This window comes from Macaca thibetana, chromosome 10, assembly GCF_024542745.1.
Source record: "Macaca thibetana thibetana isolate TM-01 chromosome 10, ASM2454274v1, whole genome shotgun sequence".
Taxonomy (NCBI): domain Eukaryota; kingdom Metazoa; phylum Chordata; class Mammalia; order Primates; family Cercopithecidae; genus Macaca; species Macaca thibetana.
In genome coordinates, this window is record NC_065587.1 from 20,626,318 (window position 1) to 20,640,010 (window position 13,693).

General features: G+C 58.1%; 1 protein-coding gene across 1 annotated transcript; it reads left to right on the forward strand.

Annotated features, from left to right (window-relative positions):
- The first annotated feature begins 2,727 nt into the window (after window positions 1-2,727).
- Window positions 2,728-6,768, forward strand: OSM (oncostatin M). The gene is made up of 3 exons (XM_050806842.1): window positions 2,728-2,829; window positions 4,450-4,592; window positions 5,134-6,768. Exons 1-3 carry the CDS (start codon window positions 2,796-2,798, stop codon window positions 5,713-5,715), a joined length of 759 nt encoding a protein of 252 aa, XP_050662799.1. The 5' UTR covers window positions 2,728-2,795; the 3' UTR covers window positions 5,716-6,768.
- The last annotated feature ends 6,925 nt before the right edge of the window (window positions 6,769-13,693 follow it).

Here is a 13,693-nt window from a genome sequence, read left to right on the forward strand (position 1 = left end):
CGTGGCTGACACCCTCATAAGCTATGTGCAAAGAGTGGGGCCCTCATTTGAACGCCTTCTTTTCTGGGTGGGTTTTTTTTTTTTTTTTTGACAGGGCCTTGCTCTGTCATCCAGGCTGGAGTGCTGTGGCATGATCATGGCTCACTGCAGCCTCAACCTTCGGAGCTCAAGTGATCCTCCTGCCTCCACCTCCCTAGTAGCTGGGACTTCAGGTATGCACCACGATGTGCGGATAATTTATTTTTAAATTTTCTGTAAAGACACAGTCTCGAAGTCCTGGGCTCAAATGATCCACCTGCCTTGGCCTCCCAAAGTGCTGGGATTACAGGCATGAGCCACCATGCCTGGTCAAATGCCCCTCTCCTCTTAACAGTTCGTAGGTGACCTCAGACAAAGCAACCTCCTCTGTCTGTGCCATGAGGAGACAGCACGGCTTCCCAGGACCAAAGTGGGGATAGAATAAGATAAAGGCATGTGGCTGTTTCTCGCCAAGCATGGCGGTCGGTCAGCCGTAGCTGAGAATGCCCTGGAGCCCTCTGCTCAGATCTGGCGCTCCTTCCTTGAGCCAGTCCCTAAACTTCTCAGAGCTTCGGGCTCCTCACTGAAGTGAGCTGAGGCGCTTCTGCCCAGCAGCTCTCTCTCCCGTGGCTGTTGCAGGATGAGATTGGTGGCTGGGTGCTGTGGCTCATACTTGTAATCCCAGCACTTTGGGAGACCAAGGCAGGAGGATCATTTAAACCCAGGAGTTTATATCAGCCTGGGCAACATAGCGAGACCCCGTCTCTACAAAAAAATAAAAAAATTAGCTGGGCACAGTGACGCATGCCTGTGGTCTCAGCTACTCAGGAAACCGAGGCAGGGAGCCTTGCTTCAGCTTAGGAACTGGAGGCCACAGTGAGCTACGACGGTGCCACTGCACTCCAGCCTGGGTGACAGAGCGAGATCCTGCATTTAAAAAAGAGAAAAAAAGATGAGATCAGAGATGTGAAATGCAGAAGGATCCCCTCTTGGCGTGGCCCCAGGAAACGGCATTGTGGGGGTGGGCATGGAGATGAGGACTTTAGCGGAAGCGACATTCTCAGGATGAGAATCCAGAACTGGCCCCTGGGGGTGGCGAGGGGGAGTTATGAGGCCTGGTGTGGTGAGTCCCAGCCTGGGTTCCCAGGAGTGGGTAGGGGCTGAAGAGCAGCCTCCTGGGCGTGGGGTCGCCTATTTTTGCCTCTACTACGTCATCCTCAGACCTGGGAGTGGCTGGTGCAGCCTGGAACCAAATAAAGGCTTGTCGAATGAATGAATGAGTGATGGGGAGAATGGATGGCAACAGCCTTGGCGGTCACACTGGGCATCGGGAGCAGGCATGGACAGGGGTGCATCCAACCTCCTCCTTTCTGGCTGCCCCGGCTCTCCTTGCTCAGGTGCCCCAGACCCCATGCTCCCTCCAGCTGGAGCAGCTCAGGCCTCCCTGGCAGCCTCCAGGGGTCCCACCATGACTCCCCAGACTCCTGAGGGCCTCCTTCCACCCGGGGTTCCTTAGGGTGCAGGCCAAGGACCCTCCTCTGGGCCTGGGAGATGTACTGAAACCACCAGGCAGGGTCTATAGGCCTGGGCCGGCCTCTTGGCCTCCTTGTCTGCCTTCACCTGGGCCTCAGTTTACCCCACAGTAAAGTCGCAACTTGACTAGAGAGGCGCTGTTCCCAGGGCCCTTTCGCAGAGGACCAGCCTAAGATCACTATCTTTCAGAGAAAGTGAAACCTGGTCCCCAACCGTCAAGGCGGTAACTCCCGCTCCCGGCTTCCCCTCTGAGCTCACAGCTTCCCCATCTTCTCCTTCCCCCATCCCACCCCCTTGACAGCTAATACTTGGAATCAGACCTTCATCTTTGCTTTTTCCTTCAAAGGTCTTTTCCTTTTATGTCCATGATGGCAGCAACCATGTGAGGGGGGCTGGGAAAGACTTTTCTCCTCATTTTATAGTTGGGGGTCTCTGAGGCCCAGAGAGGTTACGTGACTTGCCTCAGGTCATGCAGCACCTCAGCAGGCTTGAATGCTGGCCTCCTGTTTCTCTTGCTCCAAGTGTCCAGTTCTCCCCCGTGGAGCCTGTCTACAGAGACAGGGCCTGGCTTTGGGGAGTGGACCTGGCAGAGGGTGCACAACGGGGGAAAGGAGACGGTCAGGAGCTGGGCTGGGGGATGCTGGTCCTGGGGCCTGAACCACAATCTCGGGGCTGCCAGCCTGCGTCTGGCTCTGTGCCCAGAGCCCGGTGGTTTCCGCTCACAGATGTCTCAACAGCCCCGGCGAGAGGGCAGGAAGGGCACTCAAGAAGGAAGACGTCTCGCCCCCCTCAGCCCCCAACCACCATGTCCTGCGAGGCCAATGGCTCCTGGGCCGAGACTGGCCTGGGGCCTCCAGAGGCCCAACTTGAAGTCCCTCCTGCCCATCCCTGGCCCAGTTCCCCGAAGATGGCATGGACCCTCTTCCTCCCTGTTCACCCCAGGAAGGCTGAGGCTGCGGTTTACATCATCCTTGGGCGTAGGGCTGACCTCGAAGAACGAATTCGAAGAAAACAGGAGGAGGAGCGGGCATACACCGCGCCCAGCGCCCATTGGCCGCCCGTGGAAATTTTGGTTTTTGGGGTCATGTTCCCAGAAGGCCTGCCCTCCCCCCTCCCCATCCCCACCCACCTCATGAGGTGTTGGCCAATCGCCCCAGCGGGCATAAAGTGGCTGCCAGCCTGCAGGGCTCCCAGCCGAGAGGTGTCACCCCCAGCGGGCGCGGGCCGGAGCACGGGCACCCAGCATGGGGGTACCGCTCACACGGAGGACGCTGCTCAGTAAGTACTTCCTTCCTCCCCGCCAGAACCCGCCTGCTGGGTCTGTCCACAGGCGCCGGTGGGGAGCAGAGGCACCCTCTGCCCTCTGGGACCTGGGGAGGCCGGGCGCCAGGCAGAAGGATGCTGAGAAGGGGAGAAAGCCAGAAAGTCAGGCAGAGAGAGCGGTCCACTGAGAACCTGGCATCTCCACAGGTAGGGAAGGGGCATCCCTGGAAGGCTTCCAGGGGGAGGTGATGTCGAGATGTAGAGGCAACTCTGGGAACCAGGGAGTGAGAGAAGAGGATGGGTGAAGAGGCTGGGCAGGAGAGGGAGGCTCAGAAGCTGGGCAGGGAAGTGGTGTGAGGTGTGGAGGGATTGTGGGGCCTCCAGCTTGCCCCGGATGAATAGAAAGTCAGCCGGCCCTGGGGGCCCCAGAGCCCACACAATCACACAGCACGCACAGCCACACCCACATGGCCACATGCACACAGAGCCATATGACGTCATCTACAGCCCTGCATCTCACCAGCCCAGGAACCCCCACATGCAGACCACAGTCCCCACGGTGAAGGGAGCAGATCTCCCTCATGCTGCACACAGACCCAGATGCACAGCCACACAGACACCCTAGTCCCACGTGCGCTGCCACACGCACAGGCCCCTGCCAGAGCCCAGCAGCAGATACCTGGGGAGGCGGCGAAAGTGCCCTGGGGTCGCTACGCCTGGGTGCCCGGCCCCTCGGCCCTCCCCAGCAGCCAGTCTTCCCCAAAGGGCCGGATGGTTCTTAGGACGGGAACGATGGTGTCACTGCCTTCCGGGCCATTGCGCCACAGGCCCCTTCCGACCACGTGGCCGCTGGTGCCCTGTTGGGGGTGGTGGAGAGCGGTAACTGTATCCACCTCCAACACCTTCTGACAGGCTCACAGCATCCCTGGTGGGTCTGACAGAAGGAACCACTTATGGAGAGAGGAGGGAGGCATGAGAGGTCAGGGGAGAGCCCTGGCCTTTATGACCTGTGCAGGACCTTCTCCTGAGACTTGGTTTACCTGTCAGGAAAGTGGGAACATGGACTGGAAGGTCTCCCACATCTGTTCCAGGCTGTGCCTCTGGTTGAAAAGGCGGCCTCTCCTGGTTCTAGACAGAGCTGAGGGCACAAGCCACTCCCGGGCTGCCTGCCCTGAAGCCCTCTCAGGCCCATCTACCTGGATGGCCAGAGCAGCTGACAAGGCAGGGTCCTAGGCTGGTGGCCGGTCCTTAGCCCAATGGTCTTGCAGGGAGCCAGTCCCACCTTGCAGAGAGTCAGCTCCCGAGGTTAGAACGGTGCAGTAGGCAGGATTGGATCCAGTCGGGCGCTGCAGCCTTTGCTCAAAGACCTACTTGGTAAATCGCAGCCACTGTCTCAGTCCCTCCCACTGCTTGCTGTGTCAGGCCCTGGGCAGCGACTTACTGGGGAGATGATGGTGGCCTTGGTGGGCACACCTGTGCACACACCATGCCACACAGTGCCCAGCCCCCGCCCTCAACTACACAAAGTCCAGGATGAAGGAGGCACCTTTCAAGGCCCTCTTCAACCCCCTCCCCGAGGCTCCCATCTGTGGCTTTCCTTGCCAAGTTGGGTGACACCCCTCTTCTCTGCCTTAGGTCTGATCCTTGCACTCCTGTTTCCAAGCATGGCAAGCATGGCGGCTATGGGCAGCTGCTCGAAAGAGTACCGCATGCTCCTTGGCCAGCTCCAGAAGCAGACAGATCTCATGCAGGACACCAGCAGGCTCCTGGACCCCTATGTAAGCACCTGGGCCCTTGTGGCATCTGAGTCTCAGAGAACTGTGGGGTAAGGAAGGGAGTGAGAAGCAGGGAGGACAGGCCCAGCCTCACTCCATATGGCCAGGTAGGAGAACTGAGTCTCTGTGTTATTCCAGCCTTAACCCTGAGGAGCTAAGGCTGGCCCTCCAGCTTCCCTAGCTCTGTGGTCCCGGGGCGGGACTCCAGACACCACCACCGCCCTCATCTGCTTACTCAGTGTGTTTCCTGCACACCTGCCAGGCTCTGGTCTAGGCACTGGGATGTAGCAGTGAGCAAGACAGAGTCCAGCCCTCTTGAAGCTCCCCATTCTCCACAGGCATCCCACCAGCCAGGTCCCCAACATCCCTCCGACCTTGCCTGTAGTGATCTTGGGGTCCTCTTCCCTCTCAGGTCTCAGTTTCCGGATCTGTCCAGTGGGAGATTGGATAGGGGTGCATGAGGTCTAGCATTCCAAGGCTGACTTGTCTGTGAGTGTGGTCCAGGTCCTCAGCATTTACCCTGTGATCCTCCTGTTCCCCCCAGATACGTATCCAAGGCCTGGATATTCCTAAACTGAGAGAGCACTGCAGAGAGAGCCCTGGGGCCTTCCCCAGCGAGGAGACCCTGAGGGGGCTGGGCAGGCGGGGCTTCCTACAGACGCTCAATGCCACACTGGGCCGCGTCCTGCACAGACTGGCCGACTTAGAGCAGCATCTCCCCAAGGCCCAGGACTTGGAGAGGTCTGGGCTGAACATAGAGGACTTAGAGAAGCTGCAGATGGCGAGGCCGAATGTCCTCGGGCTCAAGAACAACGTCTACTGCATGGCCCAGCTGCTGGACAACTCAGACATGACTGAGCCCACGAAGGCCGGCCGGGGGACCCCTCAGCCGCCCACCCCCACCCCTACCTCAGATGTTTTTCAGCGCAAGCTGGAGGGCTGCAGTTTCCTGCGTGGCTACCATCGCTTCATGCACTCAGTGGGGCGGGTCTTCAGCAAGTGGGGGGAGAGCCCGAACCGGAGCCGGAGACACAGCCCCCACCAGGCCCTGCGGAAGGGGGTGCGCAGGACGAGACCCTCCAGGAAAGGCAATAGACTCATGCCCAGGGGACAGCTGCCCCGGTAGCCTCAGGAGCACCCCTTGCTGGTGAAGGATGCGGCAGGTGCTCTGTGGATGAGAGGAACCATCTCAGGATGACACCTCCCGGGTCCCCAAACCTGTTCCCCTCTACTACTCGCCACTGAGAAGTGCACTTTAAGAGGTAGGAGCTGGGCAGACCCCGCTACCTCCTCCAGGCTGGGGGACAGAGTCCGGCTGTTGAACCCCACCTAGCCCCAAGTTCCCCAGGCCCAGTGGGGTGGCCGGGCAGGCCACGCGGGGCCGACTTTCCATTGATTCAGGGGTCTGATGACACAGGCTGACTCATGGCCAGGCTGACTGCCCCCCTGCCTTGCTCCCCGAGGCCTGCCAGTCCTTCCCTCTTATGACTTGCAGGGCCGTTGCCCCCAGACTTCCTCCTTTCCGTGGTTCTGAAGGGGAGGTCACAGCCTGAGCTGGCCTCCTATGCCTCATCACGTCCCAAGCCAGACACCTGGATGTCTGGGTGACCTCACTTTAGGCAGCTGTAACAGCGGCAGGGTGTCCCAGGAGCCCTGATCTGGGGGTCCAGGGAATAGAGCTCAGGTCCCAGCCCAGCCCCGAAATCGCCATGTGGCCTGGGGCAGGTCACTTTACCTCTCTGGACCTGTTTTCTCTTTGTGAAGCTAGGGAGTTAGAGGCTGTACAAGGCCCCCACTGCCTGTCAGTTGCTTGGATTCCCTGACATAGGGTGGATATTAAAATCTGCAATTGAGGACATGTGGTGCAAATGGTGCTGGGTGGTGTACACGGAGGTCTCCGTAAAAGGAGACCCACCTCCCAGCGCCGGGAAGCCCCAGTCTTGGGCCCTTGCTGCTGGCTGCTCCCCCTGGTGGTGAGTCCTGGAATTTTCTCACGCAGGAGCCATTGCCCTCCTAGAGGGGGTCTCAGAAGCTGCGAGGCCAATTCCTTGGAGGAACATGACTAATTTATCGATTTTTATCAATTTTTATCAGTTTTATATTTATAAGGCTTATTTATGATGTATATTTAATGTTAATATTGTGCAAACATATATTTAAAACTTGCCTGGTTTCTAAAGCCTCTGTGTCTCTCGGTTGTCTTTGGGGAGAGGATTTGGGGTGGCCTTTTAGAGAGGGGAGGAACCCTAGGTGGGCAAGGCCAAAAGCATCCATGCTCTGGGGATGGGCTGGAGGTCTTTGCTCTGCCCAGGAAGGGAAATCACATGCCCCAGCCGCCGGGGGCTGTGACTGTGGTGGGGTGGGGTGGGGTGTCAAACTCAGACAAGGCATTGGTTATGGCCGAATGGGGCTCCCTTGACATATTGGGGATGAGGGGTGTCAAGATGTGGTAGCAAGAGGGGAGGAAGAAAGGCTTGAGTGTGTGGGCTGCTTCCGGGCCCCCATGGGTGTGTGGTTGAGGTCTGCATGCTGATGGACGTTGCATGCTGATGTGTGTTACATACCAATGTGTGTTGCATGTATATTTCTCTTACCTAATTTTGAAGCCTGGATGTCAGTGTCCTAATGGAGGTTCATGTCTGTATCTGTATTTATGAGTGCATGCAGACATGGATATCTGGGTGTGTCTCTGCATGCGTGTCTGTGCATGTGCAAGCTTAGGTGTGTGCCAGTGTGTCCTCTCATATGTGTGTATGTTCCTGGATCACCCTGGGGGAACAAGGGCACATCCGGTGCCTGGAACATGAAAGGTGCCCTAGGCATTTGTGGAATGAATCAAAGAGTGAGTTCACAGCTACACCCCTGCCACCAGCATCCTGCCTGATGTGGAGTGAGCATGCAGCAGACATGAGGAATGGCTGTGTGCAGAGGAACGAAGAGACTTGGCTGGGCTTGAAATCCTGTCTCAGCCCCTTTCCATCTATCTGGGTGACCTTAGGAAAATTCTTTAACATCTCTGAGCCTTTGTTTCCTCATCTGTGGAATGAACAAAAGAATAACAGATCCTGCCTCAGACAGGGCCAGTGACCTGGTTTGTGCTTAAAACTGCTTCCCGAAGAGCCCAAGGGGTTAGGGTTTCCATCTGGCTCCTCCCAAATGCCCAGGCGAGCATGTATAGACCGAAAACATGCTGAGGCAAGGGCTCCCAGAGGCAGGTGAGCTTGACTTGGATCGGTCCATGGCTACCCCTACTTCCTGAAATGGCAAAAAGAGCTGGGGATGGGATGGGAACAGGAGGACTTGACATTAGGGTGGAGGAGAGCCAGTGCAGAGCTCCCTGCAATAGACATGATACATTTTGCAGATGAGAAGACTGAGGCTCAGAGAGTCTGAGTGGCCAGCCCACATCCTTAGACCAAATTAACCGGGAATGGGCACAGTTTGAATTCAGGGCCGTAGGACTCCTGGGTGGGAGCATTTTCCTGGTACCCCTCCTCCTCTATAACTTGGCTGACAATTTCGTGAGTTCCTGAAGGCACAGAACTCCAGGGCAAGGGGCAGACAGACAATAGACAGGCACAAGGACCAACAGGAGCATCTGAGATTGCAGGATGAGCTCAGCAAAAATAAAGCAGGGTGATGTAACAGCAGCGGGAGAGCCAGGCGCTGCGAGTGGCCAGAGTGGCATCTGGAGAGGTGACGTCCACACTGTGGTCTGAGTGACGTGCAGATGGGGAGGTGGGAAGAGCTAGGGCAAAGGCTCTGAGCATTCAGGGATCAGAGTATCACGAGTGAGGGCATCAGGATTTACCCAAAGGCCCAGAGAGGGGAAGCATCTTGCTTAAGGTCACAGAACAAAGTAGTGCAGGGCTGAGGCTAGAACTCGAGGCCCCTAACTCCCAACCAACAGTCTTCCTGGGCAGCTGCCTGACATATTGCAGCCTATTTACCAAGTACCTAGCAATGGCCTCCCACAGCCCCCACTGGGCTCCCCCTCGCCCTCAGGGGTCCTACCGTAATGGCCATCTTTTGGCTCCCAAAGTGCCTGGGGCTCCTTCCTACCACAGGGTTTCTTCCTACGCTGTTCCCTCTGCCTGGAATGCTGTTCCCCATCCTGTTTGTCAAGTTAGCTCCTTCCTTGTAAGATCTCAGCTGGAGGATGCATCCTTAGCAATTCTTTCTCGCCTGTCCAGAGTCTGGGTCTGGGAACCTGGTTGCGCCCTCCCTTCCGGCAGCATGCACTCTGGTGTTCACATTCCCAACTGTGTCTCCTATTAGCATGGAGGACGGAGACTGAGTCTGCTTTGCTTGACGCTGTCCCTGCATCCGCATGGTGCCTGGCACACAGTAGGTGCTCAAGGAAGAGCAGGGCAGGTGGGGCTCCGCCTCCCAGCCCCAAGGAGAAGACAGAGGCAAGTGTGTTGCTGGGGGGAAGCGGAGGCACTGAGGCGCACACCAGGGAGCCCGTCCTAGACAGGTGTCACTCCCACACCTGGCCTGCCCTGGCTCCAGGCCCCGCCAACAGCAGAGGGGCTGCCCTCACTTGTGTCTCCCTGCTCCAGCTGGGGGAAGGGGGTTTCCTCGACCTCAGCTGCTGGGAAGATGTGGGTGGGAGGTGGCAGACACCAAAACCCAGGCACACTCGGGTTCCTGGAGCGGAAGGGGAGCAGGCGCTGCGGCCGGTGCTGGGGTTGCCCTCCAGGAAGGCAGAGGTTGGCCTGTGGGGGAAGAGCTGGGAAGCCCAGCATGGCTGCCCCCACCCCTGGTCGTCCCCCACCTCTCACCGCCCAGGAGAGGTGTCTGGGGCTGACTTTGAACTAGAGCACACCCACCCCACAGGAAACAGATGGGGGAGCTTGATTCTGGGAAGGGGTCTCAAGTACACTATCTATGAGGACTTGTCACCCCATAACATCTCCCAAGGAGTCATAGTTGCAGGTAACCCCAAACTACCACCTGCAGTCTGATCCCTCCCAAGGCCAGATCCTACAGACTCAGCTACCAGGATAGTCTGTCTCCTGGCTTAGTGGTGCCTTGAAGCCAAAATCACCGTTCTGCCCCCAAACCCTACACTTGCTTTCTGCTTCTCCTTTTCCCCTACTAAAGTTCCAGAATCCCAGCCCATTGCCTTTGTCTTCCTTGGCCCCTCCTCTCCCCTCCATCACTCGGTCCTGTGGTCTCTCCCATACCCATCTCTTGCAGGCGACTCCTCTCCCCGTCCATTTAGCTGCTCCCACCCCTGCATGCAGCCTGAGCTCCCTATTCCCCCTCAGCTCTTCTTTTTTTCCTTGGGAGAAACAGGGTTTCGCTCTTCGCCCAGGCTGGAGGGCAGTGGCACGATCGTGGCTCACTGCAGCCTCGACCCCCCGGGCTCAAACAATCCTCCCACCTAAGCCTCCCAGGTAGCTGGGACTACAGGCACGCACCACTATGCCTGGCTAAAGTTTTGTTTTTTTGTAGAGATGGGATCTTGCTATTTTGCCCAGGCAGGTCTCGAACTCCTGGCCTCAAGCAACCCTCCCACCTCAGTCTCCCAAAGTGCTGGAATTACAGGCATCAGCCTCTGTTCCTGGTCCCCCTCCCCATTTCTTACATCTTCCTGCCCTTGAGGCCAAGCTCAGATGCCCCCACCTCTGTGATTCCCCCACCCAGAGGGGCCTGTGGGGCTGCCCCGGTGCTGTGGGTGGCTTGCAGAGTGCCACTGTGGAGTTTCCATCAGACAGAGGCAGAACGGGGCCTTGTCGAATCACCCTGCCGACTCCACAGCACGGACTGCTGTGTGATGGTCCCCACGACCATCCACCATGAGAGGCAGCAGTCTACTGGTGTCAACTACTGCTTTGTTGCCACAGTGCGCAAGAGCTAACGCTCTGCTAGGCACATTTTCCCTAGAGGGACGGGGCCCTCCATGAAGTGTGTGCTCCCTGCACTGACTCACATTAGGGACAAAGGGGTCACGAGCAGCTGTCCGCTGGCACCAGGCTAAGGAACATAAAGAGATCCTGGTGCAGTCCAGCCGCTGAATCCACTCGAAGCTGGGTTCTCTTTTTCTTTTTTAAGTTTTTCAGAGCGGAGGTCTGGGACTCTCAGTCAATGCTGCATGTCACACACATGAGTTAAAAGTTCCCTAGGACAGCAAAACTACAGGAAAAGGCGGGGAGGGGTCCTGGCACATTTTGTTAATCTACAGAACGAACTCTCAGCATAGAAACAGCAGAGCCAGGATGCGAACCCGGGCCTTCCTTGGGCCTCTGTGGCCTTAGACTCTTTGCTGCAGGACTTCATGTGATTTTTTTTCTTCCCAGGGATGAGTTTAAAATACTTTAGAGTTATGCAAAACGAGTTAGACCTCAGCCCCCTAGCTGGGTACCCTGCCCGGGCTGAGCCTCAGTTTCCCCTCTGTACAATGGGGCCAACTTGGCCTACCTCCCAGCTGTGACAAAGATTCCCTGGGAGACAGCACAGACACGACATTGATGGCAGGGCCGTCCCTGAGCCAGTGTGGCTGAGGCTCTCTCTTATTTCCCCTTTCCCTCCTTAGTGGTTTTCTTTCTTCTCGGCTCTTTTCTCTTTGTCCCTGTCCTGTCACCTGCCCTGCCTGCCTCCCACCCTCCACCCAGGGGCTGGGACATGGGATCCCCACAAAAGCCCTTTTTCAGTGCCGAGGAAGGGTCACAGTCCATGCTCCTTTGGAGTGGGGAGGCCCTCCCAAGGCTGGCCCGGCTCCCTACGGCTCCCTACAGCTCCCTACGTCTCAGGAGGGCTGGGCTCGGGGAGGGGCGAAGGTCTCTGAGGGAGGGGGTTGGGCAGGCGGGGCCCTGGAGCTTGTGGCAAGGGTGGATCAGATGGGCCAGGTGGCACCCCAGGTTCGGAGGTAGGTGCTAGGGCAGGGAGTGGTGTCCTGGGAGGGGGCCCAGTGTCTCGTTGGGGGAACTGCAGCCCTGTGACTCTTCTGGGGACAGGGACAAGGGGAGGCTGGCTGTGCTGCACACGGCCTGTGGCAGGTCTGAGTCAAAACACCTAAGGCCGACCCCTGCGGTCATGCGGAGGGCTGCCCAGTCATCGCCTTATGCTGGCCTGGGTCACTCAGGCAGGCTGGGCGCGGCCCCGTCAGCTGTGACTCAGGCCCCAACGGCCTCGCCACGCAGCACCGGGCAGGGGCATTGGGCACCAGGAAGCCCCCTCCCACATCCCAGCCCTGCTTCTCCCCTTGGCCACTCCAAGACCCTGCCCCCACCTGTGTCAGGCACAGACTGGGTGGGAACCCGGGGCCCTCTGCACCTGCTGCCCCCCGCCATTCAGCTGGGGGCGGGTGTGGAAGTGGGGGTAGTGTCAGGGCCACCCAGCTCCGGACGGGAAGTCAAGTTGGGGGCGGGGTGAGGAGCCGACTCCAGAGAAGATCTAGCAGGAGAGGGAAGCAGAGGGGGCCTGGCCCGGAAGACGATGGTGTCCCACTGAAGACCTGACAAACCTTCCAGATCCAGAGCGGCGTGTGCAGGCACAGACCACGGTAGGCTTCTCCCTGGGGCAGGGCCGGGGGTAGAGGCCAGCCTCCAAATTTATCCTCCACCAAAGCAAACATCGCTCACTCCCTTGTGGGTCAGGGGGCATCTGGTGGCTCACACATGCTCCAGGCCTCAGTTTCCCCTTCTATGCAATGGGCATGGTGAGATACGCCCTGAACACCTCTCTGAGGATGTCGAGGCTAAGCAGGAGAGAACAGATGCGAAAGTGTCATGTGGACATGTGAGGGTTTAAAGAGCATCAAAGTGTTAAAGGGCAGAGGAGAGAGCTCTGGACACGGTGGCTGGAAGGAGGCCTGGATTTGAATCCTGGCTGTTTGGGACCCTGGAGGGGTCAGTCATCTGGGGGTTTTGAGTGCTGGATTCCCAAGGGAACCTCAAGTTCTCTTTTCCCCAGAGCAGTGCAGGGGGCCGAGCCCATGAAGACCTCAGTTTCCTTCTGATGGAGAGGTGGTTCCTGTATAGCAGGCTCCAGCATATGTGGTCAGACAAGTTCAAGGCCCCCGTGCCTTTGGCCTTGGGCCAGTGCAGGACTTGACTGCTGTGTGCCTCACTCACTGTGTAAAATGGATCTAATTATGAGATCACAGTGGTGAGAAAGGAAAAATATAGGTAAAATCCTTGCACGGAGACTGACATGCGAGGGGAAGGGGCTCAACCCCAATTTTGCCGTCAGCAGTTCCCGAGGCCTGGGGAGAGGCTTCTGAGGGGATAGGGAAACTATCTCCTGGGTGGGCCAGTCCTGGGTCTGGATGCTGGGGTTCCCTGGCACGCTGGGGCCGGGTGGGGGCCTGGGCTCTGTCCCATGAGTCCCTGGTTTATTTTACGTCTGTGGATCTTAATTGTCTCCTCTCTAAAATGGCGACTGTAATTCCCATTTGGAAGAACTGTCGTGAGGACCTGTAAATGGGAGCTGGGGAGAGGGGACGTCCTGGAAGTCTGAGGGGAATGGGAAGGGGCAGCAGGGCCAGGAGAGAGAATTTCTCCTCCCCCTCCTCCTCTTCCTCCTCCCAGAGTCTCCGCCAGGCAGAGGCACGTGGTCCTGGCACCCCCTTGTGGCCGGTCCTCAGGGCTTCCCCAGGAGGTGCTGGACACGGCATAGGCTCCTCCACGACCCCCTCAGCGGTGCCCCCCTCTCCAGCCTTGGCCTGTATCTGCCCACCCTCCATTCTGAGCCTCAGGCATCTCCACCCACCCCCTCAAATCCCCAAATGCCACCCCACCTGGCTCTGGGGGAGGCCCCGGCTGCAGGCTGGCCTGGGGCTGGCGGGGCCGTGGCCGTGGGGCCTGCTGCCCGCTGGGCAGTGGGGGGCGCTGCAGCCCGTGGTTTGGAGCCGGGTAGGCGGTTGGGTGTCAAATGCTGGTCTGGGAGCCCTGGACCTGGACTTCCCCCAGCCCTGGGCCCAACTTTCCTGGGGACCTGGGTGTCTCTCTATATCCCCCACCACTGCTCCCCACAAGCTACTCTTTAAAGAACCTTTTGTTTTTCTCTTTTCTTTCTTTCTTTTTGTTCCCCCATGTTTTTTTGTTTTTTGTTTTTTTGAGACGGAGTTTCGCTCTTGTTGCCCAGGCTGGAGTGCA